This window comes from Gorilla gorilla, chromosome 1 (assembly GCF_029281585.2).
Source record: "Gorilla gorilla gorilla isolate KB3781 chromosome 1, NHGRI_mGorGor1-v2.1_pri, whole genome shotgun sequence".
Taxonomy (NCBI): Eukaryota; Metazoa; Chordata; class Mammalia; order Primates; family Hominidae; genus Gorilla; species Gorilla gorilla.
This window is the reverse complement of record NC_073224.2, coordinates 202406682-202430611: the sequence shown is the minus strand read 5'-3', so window position 1 is coordinate 202430611 and position 23930 is coordinate 202406682. Positions and strand designations below refer to the sequence as shown.

The following is a 23930-nucleotide window of genomic DNA, read 5'->3' as shown; positions in this document are numbered from 1 at the left end:
GGCAACATAGAGACCTTGTCTCTACAGAAAAAAAAAAGCCAGGCTGACAGTTGCAGCTGAGGTGGGAGGATTGTTTGAGCCCAAGAGGTCAAGGCTGCAATGAGCCAAGATCACACCACTGCACTCCAGCCTGGGTGACAGAGCAAGACCCTGTCTAAAAACAAAAAAAAAAGGAGGGGTGGTGACCCACTTGTAATCCCAGCACTTTGGGAGGCTGAGGCAGGACATCACTTAAGCCTAGGAGTTCGAGACCAGCCCTGTCAACACAGGGAGACCCCGTCTCTACAAAAACTTACAAAATTAGCCAGGCGTAGTGGTGTGTGCCTGTAGTCCCAGCTACTTGGGAGGCTGAGGCGCACAGATGACAAGCTCAGGAGATCGAGGCTGCAGTGAGTGGTGTTGTGCCACTGCACTCCAGCCTGGGTGACAAAGAGAGACCCTGTCTCAAAAACATAATAAATTGGCTGGGTGTGGTGGCTCACACTTGTAATCCCAGCACTTTGGGAGGCCGAGGCAGGCGGATCACGAGGTCAGGAGTTCGAGACCAGCCTAGCCAACATGGTGAAACCCTGTCTGTACTAAAAATACAAAAATTAGCTGGGCGTGGTGGTGTGCACCTGTAATCCCAGCCACTCAGGAGGCTGAGGCACGAGAATCACTTGAACCCAGGAGGCAGAGGTTGCAGTGAGTGGGGATTGCACCACTGCACTCCAGCCTGGGTGACAAAGAAAAAAAAAAAAAGAATGTGGCATCTGGAATCAGAGTGACTGGGTCTAAATTCCAGTCCTACCTACCACTGTGACCATAATGTCCCTGTGCCTCAGTTTTCTCATCTGCAAAATGGAACAACCGTTGAAGCCTGCCTTGTTGGGTTGTGAGGATTCAATGAGTTCATGAATGAAGTAGGACACGTAAAATGCTTAGGACTGTGCCTGGTACATAGAAAGTGCTCAATATTGGCCAGTTTTATTATTGAAGTCTCAGTTTACATGTTCTTTGGCATCCCATTACTGAATATTTTTCTATTTTTATGAACCAAGATGATGATTTCCAAGTAGCACTAGCTGTGACTTGGTGAGGTGAGGATTTCCCTAAGCCACCCTCTACTGCAGAAAGTCCCACCTCCTGTGATTTCCTTGAACCCCCTAGTTATGAATTGGGCAGCCTAATGAATCAGTTGTCTTTTCCTTCCTTAACTCTCTGCTAAGCTCTGCAGGCAGGAACAGTCCAGCAGGAAGATCACTGAGCCAGGACTGAGGTGATTTCTCATCCCAGGTTTACCACTGACGTGCCATGGGTCTTGAGGTAAACAACTTAATTTATAGGGTCTTATCCACAGTCCACTGCAGTCCTGCTAGTCTCTGGACTGCTCAGTCTGGCATGATGTCCTCCTTTACTACTGACTCCAAATCAACCTATTTTCTAAGGTATACCTCAACTGTCATCTCTTCCACAAGGTGTGGCCCATCTCCAAATTATTTCTGTTTTTCTTTTTTTTTTTTTTTAAAGATGAGGTGTCACTATATCACCCAGGCTGGTCTTGAACTCCTGGGCTCAAGTGATCCTCCTGCCTCAGCCTCCCAAGTAGCTGGGACTACAGGCACATACCACCACACCTGGCTATTGCTCCCTTTCTAACTTAGCTGTAAACCAACTGCATAAACTTATGCAACTATTGCTGACTGGATTAATTCACTTTAGAGTAAATGTGAACAACTGTTTTTAGAATTGTTTCCCATTTGATAAATACACTGGAAATTTTACCCAAGAGACCAAATGAAGCTTTACATTCCAAAACTTTAATGTCAATTAAGCAGCCTTTTCACTTGATATAAACTCACATACCCAGGAACACTGTGGGCTCAGAATATTATTTCACAAGCAGGTATTGCTGGCACGTTGTTTGTGTCACATTTAGATTCCGATTAACATGACATCATTTTGTTCCTCAGATCCACAACTAACACAATGGGAAGGATGTTAAAAAAAAAAAAAAAAAACAACCATCTGTGCACTGTATCAAATGATAATCAACCTGACATACACAATGAAAGTATTTGAAAGTTACATCACCAGTTGCACTTAATGAGTCATCCTTTGTCAATGTTAGAATGAGGGAACCAGGATATGACTAGGAAGAGACTCAAAGGGTAAAATCTGAAGATTCTGTCCCATACCTCTGCAGAATCATGGACCCCGACAGAGGACTTAGGGGAGGGGCTCAGAAGCAAAGGGCTGTTTTGAAAATAGTTTGATTTTGACACAATGATTTGCAGACAAGCCCAGCCACCGTGGAGAAAAGATGGAGAATGAAGAAGTTCCAAATAGCTAAGATGAACATGAACTTCTAAACAGAATGAAAGCTCTAGGATATGTCCACTTTAAGAAGTCCGCTGGTGATATCTGGCTTTACAGGCAGGTAATGTCTTTTGACACCCTTTCTTCAAAGAAAGGGGTAAGGGAAAACAAGACCAAAAAAACAAAAAACACCTTCTCAGGCCAGGCCTGGTGGCTAACACCTGTAATCCCAGCACTTTGGGAGGCTGAGAGGGGCGGATCACAAGGTCAGGAGTTCGAGACCAGCCTGGCCAATATGGTGAAACCCCATCTCTACTAAAAAAAAATAAAAATTATATATATATATATATATAAAAATTAGCCAGGCTTGGTGACAGGTGCCTGTAGTCCCAGCTACTTGGGAGGCTGAGGCAGGAGAATCACTTGAAACTGGGAGGCGGAGGTTGCAGTGAGCCGAGATGCACTCCACTGCACTCCAGCCTGGGCGACAGAGTGACACGCCATCTCAAAACAAACAAACAAACAAAAAAACCCACCTTCTCAGATATGTGGCATAAAGAATTTCTTAATCCAGGACGTTATTCCTCTACTAAAATAAAAACTGACTAAACAATTAGGACTTCTTACTGAAAAATGTAGGCAAAGTGGTCATCTATCACAGTGCCCACCAGGATGAAGTTTGTAGCAAAACTCAAGGCTACCACAAAGTAGTGCTACTGCAGCACAAACTGAACAAGGAGGTCCTAGAGTAAGATACCAGATTAGTGCTTAAACCCTCAAGAGAAAACCGTCAGTCTGGATCAAGAGAAAAGTTCATCCAAACAAACCTACTTTTCAGACAAGCACATATATATGATCTATGGCACATACCAAAATGAAGAAAATAGCAGTTACAGTGGCCAATGTAGAACACATTCTTCAACTTACCTTTATTTTTTTTTTTTTCTGAGACAGAGTCTCGCTGTCACCCAGGCTGGAGTGCAGTGGCACAATCTCAGCTCGCTGCAACCTCCACCTCCCGGGTTCAAGCGATTCTCCTGCCTCAGCCTCCCAAGTAGCTGGGATTAAAACAGGCATGCGCCACCACGCCCAGCTAATTTTTGTATTTTTAGTAGAGATGGGGTTTCACCGTGTTGGCCAGGTTGGTCTTGAACTCCTGACCTCAGATGATCTGCCCACCTCAGCCTCCGAAAGTGTTGGGATTACAGGCATGAGCCACTGTGGCCATGCCCGCCCCAACTTACGTTTCATCTAATGACCTTATTAAGTGTTCACTTTTCAAAGGATCTTTTAACTTCTTCTGAATGAACATTAGTCAGCTGCCCCTCCCACTAGCCAACCTTTAGCCCTGAGCACACATGGGTATAAAAACAATGGAAAACAATCAAATTTAATAGTATCCTAAGTCTCAACCCAAGAGGAACAATTAGTAGTAACACTGATTGAGCTGCTTCACCACCTTTCCCCACAACCCACCTCCATGTCACCATCTGCTATTCCACTGACTTGGAGGCCAACGATATAACCTGCCCCACAACACTCTAAAACAGCTACCTACTTTTATCTCAAAAGTACTGACAGAAGGCTCCATTAGCAGCAAACAGACCTATGAACACAAGGTCCTCTACGCTAGGAAAGCATTACTCTTTGAAATGGGGCTATATTTACAAATTTTATTTTTTTATCCCAAAAATACATATAAATGAAAACCTGCTCTTCAAATGCAGGGAGGCCTTTGCCTAACATTGTCATATGAAAATCAGTATCAGCTCTTTAACACACAATTTACATATATACATACATACACACTATATGTAAGCAGCAAATACTTTGCTACTTACACATATTCCTCTGGTGGAAAACTAGGACACTGGGAAATTCCCCTGCTTTCCAACCTTGGGAAGGTAAATACAACCTCTCTCAACAATTTTTTAAAGGATGAAATGTGTAGAAACATGTAAACAACAAAACCTGCTTTAGATCTATACATGTTATTAGAATAAAGAAAGAACGCTGTCACATCAGTGACAGTTTATTTCTCAAAGAAAAAAAGAGATAACATTTGAATAAAAATGCAAAACTGAAGTACAGTTAATATGATCAAAATTGTTGTGTACATGCTCCATGGAGAAATCAGGAATTCTTTCACAAAGAACAGATCCACAGCCAATTTCAGTCACTTGTGATGCTGAATCAGCACCCACTGGTAGCAACCAGGATCCTTCTGTACAGTCACGGGCTTGAGCAGGTGCCATAAAGCATCTGTTTAAGTTAAACAGTCAATAATGTTTACTGACTGCAGTACATTCCCACCCCCCAAAAAAGTAAGTGCAAAATCAACTTCTAAGCTCAAGAGCTCAACCAAGTCAAAGCTTTGGTATATACTGGAGGTTGTTTTGGTGATAACCAAAGCCTAGTAAGATTCTCTGCTCAGGGGTTCGCCCCAAAAGAAAAACACCTGGTCCACAAAGCTTAACACCTATATAAATAAAGTAACTGTACAAAGAGAACAAGCCATGATTTCCCCTTAACCAAGGGTTTATAGTTTCCTAGGCAGCAGTTCTGAAAGCACCAACTAAAACCACAACACTTCTACTAAAACACGGTGTGTTGTAATTGGTGAGACTGTTCTGAAAACAAATGCCTGCAGGCATGTGGCCAAGGTGCCACAGAAAAAGTTTAACAAACATTAATCAGTGTATTCAAATGGTAACACAATCTGGTCAGCAACAGAGGAAAGACTTAAGGCAGTAAGAGGCATTACAGAGAGCACCATAGTGCTGGACCCACCACCATAGTGCTCTCTGAGTCAATCAAAGCCTTCCAAGAAGGAAAACGTGTCTCAATAGTTTGGGTTCTTAGTTTGCTAGCTGTCAGACACTTCTTCCTCCTCCTCCTCATCCTCGTCGTCTTTCCTGTCTATTTCAGAAGTGTCCGACGACTCATGGAGCAAGACGTATTCTCTGCTGCTGAATCCAAATTTGAGTACATCCTTTTCTTTTAGTTCATAGTATCTCTGTGGCTCAATACGTTTGTTGTTTAAGAAGGTTCCATTGCCTGAGCCAAGGTCAATGATGTAGGGCTTCACTCTTCGGCCAACTGTGCCATCAGCACGGGTATATTCCACAAGCCTAGCAGAAAAAAAGGAGAAACCTGTGAGCAAACTTCTGCCTCAGATCATCCAGCTTCTCTAAAGCTCTTTGCTAAGATAGCCTAGATGACGTAAATAACCTGGCTTGAGCACAATTCAAGTTAAAATTCTAGGGAATCAAAGAAATCAAGGGGAAAGCATGGCCCTGGGAAGGAAAATTGGAAGTTTAAATATACTTAGAAAAGGTGAGAATGGACCGGGCACGGTGGCTCACGCCTGTAATCCCAGCACTTTGGGAGGCCGAGGCGGGCGGATCACGAGGTCAGGAGATGGAGACCATCCTGGCTAACATGGTGAAACCCCGTCTCTACTAAAAATACAAAAAAATTAGGCAGGTGTGGTGGCGGGCGCCTGTGGAGCCAGCTACTCGGGAGGTTGAGGCACGAGAATGGCGTGAACCCAGGAGGCAGAGGTTGCAGTGAGCCGAGATCACACCACTGCACTCCAGCCTGGGCAACAGAGTGAGACTGTCTCAAAAAAAAAAAAAAAAAGGTGAGAATGAGTTGCTGGAAGGTGGGGAGAATCCATGGTAGATCAAAAGGTGGAAATGCAGAATCCAATGTCTCTTGCTGTGGTTAAGAAAATACATTTTTTTCTGTTGTTTATAATCAACATAATGTTTCTTTAACCTATATTTCAATGTATTTTAGTTCCTGTCCAAATGGGAAAAAACAGTGCACTTGGACTTCAGAGTCAAGGGAGCTATATTTGAGCCAGAGTTCTACTATGGCAGGGGTCCCAGCTCCTGGGCCATGGACTGGTACCAGTCCGTGGCCTGTTAGGAACCGGACCGCACAGCAAGAGGTGAGTAGCGGGCAAGCAGGCAAGCGAGCCAAACTTCATCTGTATTTTCAGCTGCTCCCCATCACTCGAATTATTATTGCCTGAGCTCCGCCTCCTGTCAGATCAGCAGTGGCATTAGAGTCTCGTAGGAGCGTGAACCCTATTGTGAACTGTGCACAGGTGGGATCTAGGTTGCGCACTCCTTACGAGAATCTAATGCCTGATCTGTCACTGTCACCCATCACCCCCAGATGGGACCATCGAGCTGCAGGAAAACAAGCTCAGGGCTTCCACTGATTCTAGATTATGGTGAGTTGTATAATTATTACATTACATATTACAATGTGATAGTATTAGAAAATAAAGTGCACAATAAATGTAATGCACTTGAATCATCCTGAATTCCCCCAGTTCCATGGAAAAACTGTCCTCCATGAAACTGGTCCTTGGTGCCAAAAAGGTTGGGGACCACTGTACTATAGTGATCATTTGTTAGGCAAGTCACTTGGTTTTGCTGGGCTTCAGTCTTCTCATCTGTCAAATGGGGATATAAATACGTGTCCATTCGAAGTCAGGAGACCATGTTAAAAAACAAACAAAACGGGCCAGCCGCAGTGGCTCACACCTGTAATCTCAGCACTTTGGAAGGCCAAGGCAGGCGGATCACGAGGTCAGGAGTTCGAGACCAGCCTGGCCAATACAATGAAACCCCGTCTCTACTAAAAATACAAAAATTAGCTGGGTGTGCTGGTGTGCGCCTGTACTCTCAGCTGCTCGGGAGGCTGAGGCAGGGGAATCACTTGAACCCAGGATGCAGAGGTTGCAGTGAGTTGCGCCACTGCACTCCAGCCTGGGCACAGAACGAGACTCCGTCTCAAAAAACAAAAAATCTATCCTATCCTTCTCACAGGATTGTTGTGAGAATCATCACAGATGTCCCATGCAAGCTATCAAGATCCAGTTTCAAAATTAGCTGGGCACAGAGACACACGCCTGTGGTCCCAGTTACTCAGGAGGCCGAGGCAGGAGACAATCATTTGAGCCCAGGAGGTTGCCGCTGGAGTGAGCTGTGTTTGCTCCACTGCACTCTAGACTGGGTGACAGAGTGAGACCTTGTCACAAAAAAATAAAAAATAGATTAAAAGTTTGATGTTCTTATAAATATGTAAGCAATTATTTAAAGGGCAGTTAGATTAACAATACTCTTTAGATAAGATATGAGGGGTATGGGATTCTTCTGCATAAACATGAACAAAAATCTTAGTAATCCTAACTGAGCGATTGTTTCTGCTCACATTACAGTTTCTTCCTCCGTGTTACTTACCGATATTGAAAGACCGCATGCTGCTTTGAACAAGACGGGTGATCAATTGGAATGTCTGCAATGCGGCGGTGTCGACCCAGTAGATACGCACTCTGTCGATGTATGTACATGACTGGAAGCACCTCATCATTTTTAAATGGGTAGAGACGCCACCGTTTTTTGGGGATACGTGCTTCTGGGGGCTCACTATATTTAATGACTACACCCCGGAAAGTGTTGGTGTCCTCAAGAAGTGCCCCAGAAAGTTCAAAGCTTGGTTTTTCTTTAGCGGGCACCTCTTTTTCTTTGTTGTTGCCACCAGGCCGAGGAACCAACTCCTGAGACTCACTGCCGCCGCCACCAACGTCATTCCTCTGGCGATGCTCCCGTCGCCTGGCATTATAAAACTCCCGCTCTTCTTCCTGAGCCTGCAGGTTCTGAGTGTCTCGATCCCGTCCCTGACCCTGCCCACTCCCAGGCCTCTCGTTAGACGTTCTCCTTTGGTGGGAATGGCCCCGGTGTCTGTCCCGGTCACTGTTCCTAGCTCTCCTGTGTTCCTGTTCTGATGGTTCCCTGTGCTGCCGATCCTCCCGTCCTCTCCGGGGATGATCCTCACGCTCCTGAAATTCAAACAGATTCTGTAATTTAAACGCAGTGCACAATCTAAAGGCAGCCCAAATCTTGTTCTTTTTGAACGAAGTGCATGCAAAAAGTCTTTTGTAATTTGGACTTTGGCATTTAGAACAACATTTCCCACAGAAATAAGATTATGTCTGGTGGTTATGTTCCCTTGCAAGGCCACAAAGATGATATCCCATGCTGCTATTCAACTATAGCCCTAATAGCACAAGTCCAGGTCCACAGCCCTAAAAACAAGAGACTATTTAGTCCAGAAAGGAGAAGGAAAAATAATTCCCTCCTTTTCAGAACAAAGGTAACTATGGGCAAACTTACAGGGAAGAATATACAGAAAATAGAACTAAGAGTTAAGTAGTCAGGTACAAGATATGTAAAGAAAGAAACTAGCTTTCTCTCATGCCAAAAGTGAAAATATAATAGTAAATTTTTAAATCCTACTTCCACAGTTAAAAAAAAAATTCAATACCTAGGAATAAACTTAAGAAACATGAAAGACATATAAGAAGAAATCTGTAAAAATTAATTAAAATAGATGTTTTTTAAAGATCTGAAGAAATGGAGAAACATACCATGATTTCTTGAAAAAGACAGCATTGAAAATCAGCCTAGGCCAGGCACGGTGGCTCAAGCCTGTAATCCCAGCACTTTGGGAGGCCGAGGCGGGTGGATCACCTGAGGTCAGGAGTTCCAGACCAGCCTGACCAACATGGTGAAACCCTGTCTCTACTAAAAATACAAAATTAGCCAGGTGTGGTGGCACATGCCTGTAATCCTAGCTACTCAGGAGGCTAAGGCAGGAGAATCGCTTGAACCTGGGAGGCAGAGGTTGCAGTGAGCTGAGATCACGCCATTACACTCCAGCCTGGGCAACAAGAGTGAAACTCCTTCTCAAAAAAAAAAAAAAAAAAAAAATCAGCCTGGTAGAAAATGTTTGCAACACAAACCATACAGTAGTCCCAGGGGGATACATTTTAAGTATGGTGGATGGCTGAAACCACGGATAGTACCGAACCTGACTGCCATCAAATGCAACACATTTCTGTTCATGTCTTCCACCCATAAATGTAATGCCTTTTCCATCTTAACTAAGCACTTGTGAACTGTGGCTATAACTTTTACAGTATAAGGTACAACAGCAAAACTAGCATGAATTTCTTTTTCCTTCTCCACAATTTCACAATATAAGATTCATTCTTACTATCGATCTTAGCAACTTCAATATATGATTTGAAAAGTTTTTTTTTTTAATTTAAGTTGAGAACTTTCAACTTTTCGTTTAAAGGAAGCACTTTACAGCTTCTTCCTAATTGCCAAAATCACTACTATTGCACTTTGGGGCCACTACTAAATAAAATAAAGGTTACTTGAATCTAAGCACTGCAAACTGCAACAGTTTTCTGAAAATCAGGATGGCTACTAAGTGATGGACAGGCAGGTAGCGCATACAGCGCAGATACACCAGACAAAAGGATTCACGTTCCTGGTGGGACAGCAGAAGTTTATACCAAGTGACTCAGGAAAGTGACCAATTTAAATTTTATGAGTTGTTTTTTTCTGGAGTTTTCCATTTAATATTTTCAGATGCAGAAAGTGAAACCACAGATAAGGGGAGACTACTGCATATTAATGTATCAATAAGAAACAATTCAACAGAGAAACTGATAAATGGTCAGGTGCCAGTGGCTCACACTTGTAATCCCAGCACTTTGGGAGGCCAAGGCGATGGATCGCTTGAGCCCAGCAATTTGAGACCAGCCTGGGCAACATGGCGAAACTCTGTCTCTACTAAAAATACAAAAATTAGCTGGGCACAGTGGTGCATGCCTGTAGTCCCAGCTACTCGGAAAGCTGAGGTGGGAGGATCGCTTGAGCCTGGGAGGCAGAGATTGCAGTAAGCCAAGATTCCACCACTGCACTCCAGCCTGGATGACACAGCAAGACTCTGTCTCAAAAATAAAAAAAGAAAAATGAACAATTTTCAGATGAAATAAATGTCCAAGGGCCGGGCACAGTGGGTCACGCCTGTAATTCCAGCACTTTGGGAAGCCAAGGCAGGAGAACTGCTTAAGCTCAGGGCAACATGGCAAAACCCCATTTCTACAAAATATACAAAAATTAGCCAGGCATGACAGCGTGCACCTGTAATCTCAGCTATTTCGGAATTTGAGGTGGGATGATCACTTGAGCCCAGGAGGTCGAGGCTGAAGTGAGCTATGATCATACCACTGCAGTCCAGCCTTGGCAACAGAGACCCTGTCTCGAAAAAAAAAAAAGAATTACATGTCCAATAAATACATGAAGATATGCTTACCCTAATAACCAAAGCATCAAATTCTAAAAGAAATATGAATTTTCTCTCCTTGATTAGTAAAATTAAAAAGATCAATAATATCTAGAGTCAAAAAAGAAGGTACAGGAAAAATGGGTATTTTCAGCCACTGCTGGTACAGGTATAAACTAGCATAGCCTATTTAGGTCAATTTGACATTATTTAATAAAAATCTCATCAACCACTAATGCCACTTATAGAAATCAATCCTACAGACTAGCAGAAATGCACAAAGACATACATATGAATGTGTTTACTGTAATTTCGTAATTAAAAAAAAAAACTGGAAACAACCTAATGTCCTGCAATGGTAGAATGGTTAAATTATTATCTATTCATACAAAGGAATACTTCACAGCCATGAAAAAGAATGAGATAATGACATAGAAAGATATCTAATATATTGTTAAATGGGAGGGAAAAAAAGAGAAGGGGCAAGTTTCACAATAAGACCAGATATTTCTATATATAGACTTGGCAGATGAGCTACTTGGAGAGATGTTCCTACTATAATTTAACTAGATACTTATTAAATTTTTAATGCATTGTTGGGCTCTCAATAAGCAAGGCAAAATCTCCAATGAGAAAAAAATCTCCAAAGGGGGGTAAAAAAAAAAAAAAGATTTGAGCCCTAAGCATGAGCTCAAATACTAAAGAATACTAGATACACACAAGGAAATGGAAACAAGCCACTGAGCATGAGAGGCAGCAGAAACAAGTCTTATAGGCTGGGCATGGTGGCTCACGCCTGTAATCCCAGCACTTTGGGAGGGCAAGGGGGGGCGGGTCACTTGAGGTCGGTCAGGAGTTCAAGACCAGCCTGGTCAACATGGTGAAACTGTCTCTACTAACAATGCAAAAATTAGCCAGGTGTGGTAGCACACGCCTGTAATCCCAGCTACTCGGGAGGCCGAGGCAGGAGAATCGCTTGAACCCAGAAGTGGAGGTTGCAGTGAACAGAGATGGCGCCACTGCATTGTAGCCTGAACGACAAAGAGAGACTCCGTCTCAAAAAAAAAAAAAGAAGAGGCCAGGTGAAGCGGCTCACGCCTGTAATCCCAGCACTTTGGGAGGCCGAGGTGGGTGGATCACAAGGTCAGGAGTTCAAGACCAGCCTGGCCAAGATGGTGAAACCCTGTCTCTACTAAAAATACAAAAAATTAGAAGGGCGCGGTGGCAGGCGCCTGTAATCCCAGCTACTTGGGAGGCTGAGGCAGGAGAATCACTTGAACTCGGAAGGCGGAGGTTGCAGTGAGCCGAGACTGCGCCACTGCACTCCAGCCTGGGTGGACAGAATGAGACTCTGTCTCAAAAAAAAACAAACAAAAAAAAAAAAAAACAAGAAAAGAAAGAAAGAAACAAGTCTTATAGATGTAGATCCCCAAGGACTTCATTCATGTACAAAAATGTTGTTGTGTATTCTTGTTTCAAAAAGAAAAAAATGAGACATTCTTTGCGGAAAGTCCCTGGAGTTTACTGGTTCAACAGTGCTTGGACGGAACCAGGCACTCGTACCCAACCCCGGCTGGCCGCCCATAGCTAGCCCTCTGTTACCTCTTCACTGGGCCCTCTGACTGTCCCAAGGCCCCCGCCGCCACTCCAGTGCCGTGCAGCCACCGCCGCGCAGCCACCGTGGCCACGACAACCGCGCGTCCCCCTCGCAGGTGCGCCAGAACTACCGCCATCAACCGCCAGATCAACGTGGAGCTCTATGCCTCCTACATCTACCTGTCCATGTCTTACTACTTTGACCACGATGATGTGGCTTTGAAGAACTTTGCCAAATACTTTCTTCACCAATCTCATGAGGAGAGGGAACATGCCAAGAAACTGATGAAGCTGCAGAACCAATGAGGTGGCTGAATCTTCCTTTGGGACTTCAAGAAACCAGACCATGATGACTGGGAGAGCAGGCTGAATGCGATGGAGCATGCATTACATTTGGAAAAACTTGGGAATCAGTCACTACTGGAACTGCACAAACTGGCCACCAACAAAATTACCATTTGTGTGACTTCATTGAAACACATTACCTGAATGAGCAGGTGAAATCCATCAAAGAACTGGGTGACCATGTGACCAACTTGCGCAAGATGAGGGCACCCGAATCTGGCTTGGCAGAATATTTCTCTGACAAGCACACCCCGGGAGACAGTGATAATGAAAGCTAAACCTTAGGCTAATTTCCCCATAGCCATGGGGTGACTTCCCTGGTCACCAAGGCAGTACATGCATGTTGGGGTCTCCTTTACCTTTTCTATAAGTTGTACCAAAACATCCACTTAAGTTGATTTGTACCATTCCTTCAAATAAAGAAATTTGGCACCCCCCGCCCCCGCCAAAAAAAAAAAAACAAAGAAAAAAACTTCTTGTTATGGACTAGGTAAGGTACAAAAATGTTTACAGATAATTAAGGTTAAAAATTTTAAAGCAGAGAGCAGTAAGAGACTTTCAAAATGATTAAGGAGAAAATTAGAATGACACAAAAATTAGCATGGCCCCTAATTTAAAAAATACATAATAATAATAAAAATGATTAGGCAGGCAGGACGCGGTGGCTCCCACCTGTAATCCCAGCACTTTGGAAGGCCGAGGCGGGTGGATCACTTGCGTCCAGGAGTTCGAGACCAGCCTGGGTAACATAGTGAGACCCCCTCCCCCGCCACCCTCTCTAAAAATAATAATAATAATAAAATTAAAAACTAAAAATTTAGGTGACTCCACACCCATTAGGATAGCTACTATCAAAAAACTGAAAATAACAAGTATTGGCAAAGATGTGGAAAAATCAGAACCCTTGTACACTGCTGGTGGGAATGTAAAATGGTATAGTTAGTGCGGAAAACAGTACAGTGGTTCCACAAAAAATTAAAAAATAGAATCACCATATGCTCCAGCAATCCCATTTCTGGATATCCCAAACAAATGAAAGCAGGGTCTCAAATAGATACTTGAGCACCCGTGTTCATTGCAGCATTATTCACAATACCTTAAAAGTGGAAGCACTGGGACTAAGACCCCCTCCCCTGCTCCCTGCCATACACAGGGCTCAAGTGAGGGGCTGCTTGCTTAGAGTGGGACTCAGTTTTTCTAGACTTCCTAGCCTAGCACAGACATGCATCAAGAGAGAGCCTCGGACAACCACCCTTCCTACTCCAAAACATTTACAAGATTGCCACCGCTATCTGCCTTGAGTTCACCAGGACTAATCTCATAATGTCCTTTATCCCTTATTAAGAGTCATTATAATAAGCCATAACGGCCGGGTGTGGTGGCTTATGTCTGCAATTCTAGCACTTTGGGAGGCTGAGGTGGGTGGATCACTTGAGGTCAGGGATTCAAGACCAGCCTGGCCAACATGGTGAAATCCCATCTCTACTAAAAACACAAAAATTAGCTGGATGTGGTGGCACGTGCCTATAGTCCCAGCTACTCGGGAGGCTGGGGCAGAAGAATCACTTGAACCCCAGAAGTGGAGGTTGCAGTGAGCCAAGATTGCACCACTGCACTCCAGCCTGGGTGACAGAGTAAGACTCTGTCTCAAAAAAAAAAAAGAGAGAAAGAAAGAAAGAAAAAGTATTGTTTTTAAAAATTCAGTTTCCAATTCCTCTCCTCTATCTTCCCTTGAACCCCTCCAATTAGGTCTCACACTTATTACTCCACTAAAATTGCTGGTCAAGATCACCAATGACCTCCATGTTGCTAAATCCAGTGGCCAATTCTCAGTCTTCATTTCACTTAACTATCAGCAGCATCTAACAGAGTTAATCACTCTATCCTCAACACACTTCCTTCTAATGGCTTCAAGTTACCAGATTCTCTTGCTTCTCTTTCTTTCCAGTCTTCTTTGCTGATGTCACTGCAATTTCTTCACACTGGATCGCCCCTGGATTCAGTCCTTTGTTGGTTGTTCTTCTATCTACAGTCATTTCCTTAGTAATTTTCATCTAATCTTAATACTTTGCATACACCTATATGCAGGTGACTCTCAAATGTTTATCTCCCCCTTATTTAGAAAGAGGGTCACTGCAGATATAATAAATTAAGGTCATACTGGAGTAATATAGGTCATTAATCCCACGTGACTGGTGACCTTGGAAGAGAAGAGATAGAGAGATTCATGGGAGAAGGCCATGTGATGATGGACAGAGAGTCTATATCGTAGTGATTACCTCTGGCAAGTGAGGTGGAGGTTTTTTGGTTGAGGAGGTGGTGCAATTTTGGGGATGAGAGAAGTAAACCATACTCTCATTTTATATTTTATATACCTCTGTATTATTACAATGAGCATGTAATCAATACATTTGTTTCGAAAATGGTGGTTCAGTTGGGTACAGTGGTTCATATCTGTAATCCCAGCACTTTGGGAGGCTGAGGCGGGTGGATCACTTGAGGTCAGGAGTTTGAGACCAGCCTGGCCAACATGGTGAAACCCCGTCTCTACTAAAAATACAAAAATTAGCCGGGCATGGTGGCACGTGCCTGTAATCCTAGCTACTGGGGAGGTTGAGGCATGAGAATCGCTTGAACCCAGGAGGCAGAGATTGCAGTGAGCCAAGATCACACTACTGCACTCTAGCCTGGGCAACAGAGCAACACTTCACCAAACAAACAAACAACAACAACAACAAAAAAAACACAAAATGGTGGTTCAGAGGTTGAGAAAATCATAATGTAATCATTTGGTATCCTCAGGAGATTGGTTCCAGGATCCCCAGTGGATAAAAAAGATTATCTCAGGGCCAGGTGCAGTGACTCATGCCTGTAATCCCAGCACTTTGGGAGGCCGAGGCGGGTGGATTACGAGGTCAGGAGATGGAGACCATCCTGGCTAACATAGTGAAACCCTGTCTCTACTAAAAAAAAAAATACAAAAAAATTAGCCGGGCATGGTGGCAGGCGCCTGTAGTCCCAGCTACTCAGGAGGCTGAGGCAGGAGAATGGCGTGAACCCCAGGAGGCGGAGCTTGCAGTAAGCCGAGATCGCACCACTGCACTCCAGCCTGGGCGACACAGCGAGACTCCATATCAAAAAAAAAAAAAAGATATCTCAGGATGCTCAAGTTCCTTATATAAAAATCTGTGAATATCCTCCTGTATACTTTAAATCATCACTAGGTTATTTATAATACCTAATACAATGTAAATGCTATATTAATAGTTGTTATACTGTTATTTGTCTTTTAAAATTTGCTTTTTTTTTAAAACAGTCTTGCTCTGTCACCCAGGCTGGAGTGCAGTAGTGCAATCTTGGCTCACTGTAATCCCCGCCTCCCAGGTTCAAGTGATTCTCCTGCCTCAGCCTCCCAAGTAGCTGGGATTACACGCGCCCACCACCACACCCAGCTAATTTTTGTATTTTTAGTAGAGACGAGGTTTCACCATGTTGGCCAGGCTGGTCTCCTGACCTCAGGTGATCCACCCGCCTCGGCCTCCCAAAGTGCTGGGATTACAGGCATGAGCCACTGTGATCGGCCCAGACTCTAATCCCAGTTACTTGGGAGGCTGAGGCAGGAGAATCCCCTGAACCCAGGAGGCGGAGGCTGCAGTGAGCAGAGATTGCGCCACTCCAGCCTGGGCAACAGAACGAGAATCCATCTCAAAAAAAAAGAAAAAAAAAAAAAGATGACTGAATTCTCATCCCTCAAAATTGAGAATAAGGCAAGAGTGTCTGCTCTCATTACTCTTTTATCTCTCCTTGCCTGACGCCATCCGTGTGATTTGCTCCTCCTTGCTTCCCGCCATGATTGTGAGGCCTCTCCAGCCATGTGGAACTGTAAGTCCATTAAACCTCTTTCTTTTGTAAATTGCCGGGTCTCGGGTATGTCTTTATCAACAGCATGAAAACGGACTAATGCAAACAACAAAAGGAAATAAAATGCATTCAGATTGTAAAGGAAGAAATAAAACTGTCCCTATTTGTAGATATGATTGTCTACGTAGAAAATCCCAAGTAATCTAAAAAAAAAAAAAAAAACTAGAATACATTAGTTCAGCAAGGATATAGGATGAAGATAAACGCACAAAAATGAATTATATTTCTATATAGTAACAATGAACATGTGGACACTCATTTAAAATACCCTTTATAATCATTCCACAAAGAAATATGTATAGGATTTATAAGCTGAAAACTACAACCACTGATAAAAGATATCAAAGATGATCTAAATAAAAGGGGAGATACACAATGTTCATGGATTAGAAGATTTAACATAGTAAAAAGTCAATTATTGCTCCCAAACACCAGTTTAATACAAATCCTATCAAAATCCTAGCAAGACTTTTCTTTCAGATCTCACTCTGTCGCCCAGGCTGGAGTGCAGTGGTATGATCACTGTTCACCGCAGCCTCAACCTCCTAGGCTCAAGTAATCCTCCCACTCAGGAGCTACTCAGCCTCCTGAGTAGCTGGGACCACAGGCATGCCACCACGCCCAATTTATTTTTGTATTTTTTGTACAGATGGGTTTCACCATGTTGCCCAGGCTGGTCTGGAGCTCCTGAGCTCAAGTGATCTGCCCACCTCAGCCTCCCAAAGTGTTGGGATTACAGGCATGAGTCGCTGTGACCGGCCCAGACTTTTTAAAAATAGAGGCAAGATTGTTCTAAAACTTACATGGATGACAAAAGAAGTTGAATAGCTACAGCAATTTTTATAAAGAAGACTACAATGGGAGAAATCAGTCCATACAATTTCAAGACTTATTATATAGCTATAGTAATCAAGACTGTGTGGTATTGGCAGAATGACAGACACTGACAAATGAAACAGAACAGAGATCCCAGAAATAGACCCACACAAATATGCCCAACTGATTTTTGACAAAAGAGCAAAAGTAATTCATTGGAGGAAAGATGGTCTTTTCAACAAATGGTGTTGATGCAAGTGGACATTCATAGGCAAAAAAACAAAACAAACAAACAAACAAAAAAACAACCCTGAAACCCTGAAAAGAAACTGAAAGCAGATCATGGACTTTAAAAAAAAAAAATTTAGGAGAAAATTTCGGAGATCTAGGGCTAGGCAAAAAGTTCTTAGCCATGACATCAAAAGCACAATCCATTAAAGGAAAAACAGATAAGCTGGACTTCACTGAAATTAAAAACTTTTGCTCTGAGATAAACCCTGTTTGTAAACCATTTATCCCCAAAGGGCTAATATCCACAATATAAAAAGAATTCTTAAACACTAAACAGTAAAAAAGCAAATAATAGTATTAGAAAACAGGCAAAAGATAGCCGGGCATGGTGGCTCACTTTGCTGTAATCCCAGCACTTTGGGAGGCTGAGGCAGGTGGATCACCAGAGGTCAGGAGTTCAAGACCAGCCTGGTCAAAATGACGAAACCCCATCTCTACTAAAAATACAAAAATTAGCTGGGCATGGTGGCACAAGCCTGTAATCTCAGCTACTTGGGAGGCTGAGGCAGGAGAATCCCTCGAACCTGGGAGGCTGAGGTTGCAATGAGCTGAGATCGCACCATTACACTCCAGCCTGGGCAACAAGAGTGAAACTCCGTCTCAAAAAATAAAAAATAAAAAATAAAAAAAAAAAACAGGCAAAAGACATGAGACATTGCACCTGAGAAGATACATATAGATGGCAAATAAGCACATGAAAAGACGTCCAAGGCCAGGTGCAGTGGCTCACGCTTGTAATCCCAGCACTTCGGGAGGCCGAGGCAGGCAGATCACGAGGTCAGAAGTTTGAGACCAGCCTGGCCAACATAGTGAAACCCCATCTATACTAAAAATACAAAAAATTAGCTGGGCATGGTGGTGGGCATCTGTAATCCCAGCTACTCGGGAGGCTGAGGCAGGAGAATCACTTGAACCTGGGAAGGGGAGATTGCAGTGAGCCAAGATCACGCCATTGCACTCCAGCCCCGGTGACACACACACACACACACACTGACACACAAAGAAAAGATGTCCAATATCATAAGCCATTAGGAAAATGCAAATTACGGGAAGCTGAGGCAGGAGAATCGTTTGAACTCAGAAGGCGGAGGTCGCAGTGAGCCGAGATCGTGCCACTGCACTGCAGCCTGGGTGACAGAGCCAGACTCTGTCTCAAAAAAAAAAAAAAAAAAAAAAAAAGGAAAACGCAAATTAAAATCACAATGAAATACCACTACACGCCTATCAGAATGGCTAAAATAAAGTGATAACTTGAAATGCTGATAAAGATACAGGGAAACCGGATCATTCATACATTGCTGGTGGGAATATAAAATGATACAGCCACTATTACGGACTAAATTGTAACCTCCAAAATTAGCATGTTAAAGTACCAAACAAACCCAAGTACCTCAGAATGTATTAATAACTTTTTGGAGATGAGGTCTTTAAAGAGCTGGTTTAAAGAGCTCAGTTAAAATGAGGGTAGGGCCCTAATCCAATATGGCTGAGAAAAGACAGAAGACAGAAGAATGATCATTTGAGGATATAGCAAAGAGGTAGCCATCTGCAATCCAAGGACAGAGGATTTTTTTTCAGGAGATTCCAAACCTGCTAACACCCTAATTTTTGACTTTTAGCCCCAGAACTACAAGAAAATGAATTTCTGTTGTTTAAGCCGCCTACTTTATGGTATTTCATTATGGTGGCCCTAGGTAAACTAATACAGCCACTCTGGAAAACAGTCTGGCAATTTCTTAAAAGAATTAAACCTGCAACTACCGTACAATCCAGCAATTGTACTCCTGAGCATTTATCCCAGAGAAATGAACTCTTAACGTTCACATAAAAACCTGTACACAAATGTCTATATAGCAGCTTTATGTGTAATAGCCAAAAAATGGAAACAACCCAGATGTTCTTTAATGAGTAAGTGGCTAAATCCATGCCATTTGGATACCACTCAGCAATGAAATGGAACAAACTACTGAGAGATGCAATCTGAATCAATCTCCAAAGGATTCTGCTGAGTGAGAAAAGACAATCCTAAAGGTTACATACTGTATGATTCCATTTACATAACATTCTTGAAATGACAAAATTATAGAAATGAAGAACAGATTAGAAGTTGACAGAAGTTAAGGAAGGATAAAAGTGGGAGATAAGTGGGTTTGGCTACAAAAGGACAACACGAGGTATTCCTTGCGGTGAAGGAAATGTTATCTTGACTATATCGATGTCAATATTCTGATGATGATATTGTACCACAGTTCTGTTATGAATAGATGTTACCACTGGGAGAAACCAGGGAGAGTATATCTCCCTGAATTATTTCTGACAACTGCATGTGAACCAATAATAATCTCAAAATAAAAAGTTTAATTTAAGCAAACAAGCAGAAAAAATAAATACAGCCAGTTTTCAGAAAAGCCCATTGGAGGTACAAGTAGAGATGTAGGCAAGCGTGCGTGCACACGTGTGCACACACACAACACACACACACATTCCTCTTTAGCTGTGATAGGAAAAGGCTCTCAATTTGGACCCATCAAAACACCCCAATCCACTTACCTGCTTCACTTTGACTGTTGAGTGGTGAGGACTTCGGTTTCTCTTACTGCGAGGAGACTTGCTTCTTCTCCCTGAGGCCTTGTTTTTCTTTTTGGGTGGGGACCTATTCAGAGCATGGTACACAGGATTTTATCACAATTTCCCTTCCCCCATAAAAATTAGCTTCCAGTATCAGGCTTACCTACTAACACAAACACCGCATTTGTGAAGGTCTCTGCCGGTCACATTAAAGGAGTCACGAGGTTCACTTTCCTAGCCCTAACATCTCCCTTGCATTCCATACTCATATAGACAACTGTCTACTGAACCTTCTCACTTAGGTAACATAACTCTTAATTCCCAACCCTTCAAAAACCTTTCCTCTCCTATTCCTTGCCATCTCGCTGATTGGCATCACCATCCGTAAGTCACCCTTGACTCTTTATCCTTCACTACCAACACCCCTACCATCAATAACAATCCCTCCATCCTGTGGTTCTACTTCCTCCCTGTGCCATCTCATTCCTACCACCCACCTTCTTGACCACTATAATCCACCGACACTGGCTTTTTCCCATTTCAACCATAATTCATTCTACTTCAGGTTCTTTGCAGATGTTGTTTCCTCTGCCTGGATCTTTAAGAGGTTGGATCATTCTTATCAGTCAGGTCTGGGCCTCAAATGGCACCTCTTTAGAGAGGCCTCCTCCCTCCTCTCTCCAATCTCTCACTATCACATTACTGTTTTAATCTATCAATAATACTTGTTACTAACTGAAACTATTTTATTTTTTTTATCATGTCTCAGGGTTAGAGCATAGCCAATTTGGCATCGGTGAAGATCATCTAACTGAATCACCCTTGCAGCCCCAATACCTAGGGCAGTCTTTAACACTTAATAGGCACTCAGTAAAACTATGGTGAATGAATGCATAAATAAATGAGTCTAGCAAGAAGTAACTTTTTTTTTTTTTTTCCCCAGTTTCTGTTAGGTAGCTCGCTTAGACCTCGATGTTAAAACCCTTCTGGCAGGTAACCGGAAAGACAAGGCCCACACTCCATTTGTGGGCGGGATGGGGAAAATCTCAATCCAATTTAACAGATTATCAGTGCTATCTGTTGGGCCACACTCTTCGAAGTACTAGGAACACAAGAATGAAGGAGTGGGATCCTGCCGGTTAGTCATTAGGCGTTGAACACCGAGCTATAATGCAAGTGACAGAGCAAGCATAACACAAGCACGACTGGATCACTCTCAACAGCCCCTCAGGATTAAGTCCAGGCTGCTGCGCCCACCATTCAAAACCTGTTTCGGACGCTAGCCCTGCCCGCCTTTCTGAATGAGCCCAACCCAATGTCCATCCTGGGCTGCTCCCCCACTTACCGGCTAACTCCTCGGGCTCGGTTCCCGCGGTGGCCCGGGCGGGCCGGCTCGCTGGTCGGCGGAGACGGGCTACCACCGGAGTGGTCCGGACGGCGGTGGGCGGGAGGTGCGACTTCTGGGCTGAGACGCTCCTGCTTCACCACCACCCCAGCCGGCAGCACCACGTCCCCGTCCCGGTGTCTTCGCCGGCTCCCTCGCTCCCGTTCGCTCTTCACCGCCTTCATTCTGTGATTTTGGCTGAGCGAAACAAAACAGATCAGTTGAGCTCCTCTAGCTGAAGGAAATGACGAGTTTAACTCCTGGACTTCCGCTTCCGGGGTGCCCAGGCTCCCAGAAATCCTCGCGGCAAAGGTTAAACACGTAACTACTCCCTAGTGGGCGTGGCCGCAGCGACTGGCTTGGGTGGCGGGAGTTTCAAGTTTCAAAAACAAACTTCTGGCTGGGAGTGGTGGCTCACGCCTGTAATCCCAGAACTTTGGGAGGCCGAGGCTGACGGATCACTGAGGTCAGGAGTTAGAGAACAGCCTGGCCAACATGGCAAAACCCCGTCTCTACTAAAAATACAAAAATTAGCCGGGTGTGGTGGCGCGCACCTGCAATCCCAGTTACTCGGGAGGCTGAGGCAAATGAATCACTTGAACTGGAGGCGCAGGTTGCAGTGAGCAGGGATCGCACCACTGCACTCCAGCCTGGGCGACAGAGCGGGATGTCTCAAAAACAAACAACAACAAAAACTGGGAAAAAGCAAACCTCTCAAGGCTGTTTGTTGCCACATTATTAGTAATTACAAAACGTGGAAACAATGTAAATACCAGCAGTAGGGAAGTTAGCCAAATTAATGGGTGTTATGTGGCCATTAGTAAACCATTTACAAATTTTAAAAACCCTGACTTGTTAACGATAAAGCAGGATACAAAATTGTGTGCAAACTATAATTACATTTACATTTGGAAATAGAAGGGAGGAAGAAATGGAAATGCAATCAGAGATGATAACCCATGGGCAAATCATTAGCTTTTCAAATCATTAGCTTTTCCTCTTCTATTTCTTGAACTTTCTGCAATGCTGTTGGGGCTCAGAAACCGAAACCCCAAAATATGGCTCACTGACAAGCTGAACTGAAGAAGCCTCAATGTTCTTTTCCGGTGCCCATCATCTCTCCCAAAGCACAGGCCTTTATCTGCCTAAGATCCAGACTACCAAAAGGAATAATTGTTTCTTTCTTCTCCTCCCAAGAATGTAATCACACCTGGCCAGAGACCCTTATACTGTCAAAAGTAACTATTTACAGCCGAGCACGGTGGCTGCAGCCTGTAATTCCGGCGCTTTGGGAGGCCAAGGCAGGAAAATCGCTTGAAGCCAGGAGTTTGAGACCAAACTGCCTAACATAGCAAGACTGTCTCTACAAAAAAATTAAATTTGGCAGGGGCTGGTGGCTCGTGCCTGTGGTCCCAGCAGAGACAGGAGGATCGCTTGAGCCCAGGAGTTGGAGGGTACAGTAAGCCGTGATGGCACCACTGCACTCCAGCCAGGGCTACAGAGTGAGACCCTGTCTTCAAAAAACCAAACCAAAACAAAAAAACAAAACAAAACAAAAAAACTATTTACAAATTTATCTCTGTTCCCTTATTCATTCATTCTGCCTAGTAATCCCTGAACAGAATTCCTCCTTCTCCCACCCTCATAAACCTGTTTTACCAGGAGGGTATATAAGCTTCTGAACCCTTTTCAGGGTGGGTAATCATACTGTGATTCTCCCCGTGCATACATTTTAAATACATTTGTATGCCTTTTCTCCAATTAATCTGCCTTTTGTGAATTGATTTTTGAGCGAATCTTCAGAGGGCAAAGGGGAGGTTTCCCATTGGCTCCTACTTTGTCATTTCTCCATTTAATTAGAAAAATACTTCAGGCTGGGCGCGGTGGCTCACGCCTGTAATCCCAGCACTTTGGGAGGCCGAGGCAGGTGGACCACGAGGTCAGGAATTCGAGACCAGCCTGGCCAACGTGGTGAAACCCCGTCTCTGCTAAAAATACAAAATTTAGCCGGGCATGGGGGCACGCGCCTGTAGTCCCAGCTACTCGGAAGGCTGAAGCAGGAGAATCGTTTGAACCCGGGAGGCGGAGGTTGCAGTGAGCCGAGATCACGCCACTGCACTTCAGCCTGGGCAACAGAGCGAGACTACGTCTCAATTTAAAAATCAAAACAAGCCCTTTCTTGCGGTGACGACCTACCCACGAGAACATGCCTCTCGCAAAGGATCTCCTTCATCCCTCCCCAGAAGAGGAGAAGAGGAAACACAAGAAGAAACGCCTGGTGCAGAGCCCCAATTCCTACTTCATGGATGTGAAATGCCCAGGATGCTATAAAATCACCACAGTCTTTAGCCATGCACAAACGGCAGTTTTGTGTGTTGGCTGCTCCACTGTCCTCTGCCAGCCTACAGGAGGAAAAGTGAGGCTTACAGAAGGATGTTCCTTCAGGAGGAAGCAGCACTAAAAGCACTCTGAATCAAGATGAGTGGGAAACAATCTCAATGAACACATTTTGGGAACAACTACAACAACAAAAAAAACCTTCAAAAAACCTAGG

General features: G+C 43.8%; 2 protein-coding genes and 1 pseudogene across 2 annotated transcripts; 2 read left to right on the top strand and 1 right to left on the bottom strand.

Moving 5' to 3' along the window:
• Positions 1-3951: 3951 nt before the first annotated feature.
• Positions 3952-21678, bottom strand: SNIP1 (Smad nuclear interacting protein 1). Its single transcript, XM_055356004.2, has 4 exons — positions 21338-21678; positions 19975-20077; positions 7557-8155; positions 3952-5429 (listed from the first exon to the last, which is right to left on the bottom strand). Exons 1-4 carry the CDS (start codon positions 21559-21561, stop codon positions 5165-5167), a joined length of 1191 nt encoding a protein of 396 aa, XP_055211979.1. The 5' UTR covers positions 21562-21678; the 3' UTR covers positions 3952-5164.
• Positions 8305-12997, top strand: LOC109028173 (ferritin heavy chain-like; annotated as a pseudogene).
• Positions 21679-23543: 1865 nt separating the features above from the next.
• On the top strand, positions 23544-23837 carry LOC101132832 (small ribosomal subunit protein eS27-like). Its single transcript, XM_019015541.4, has one exon. The coding sequence runs from the start codon at positions 23583-23585 to the stop codon at positions 23835-23837; it is 255 nt and encodes an 84-aa protein (XP_018871086.3). The 5' UTR covers positions 23544-23582.
• Positions 23838-23930: the final 93 nt, after the last annotated feature.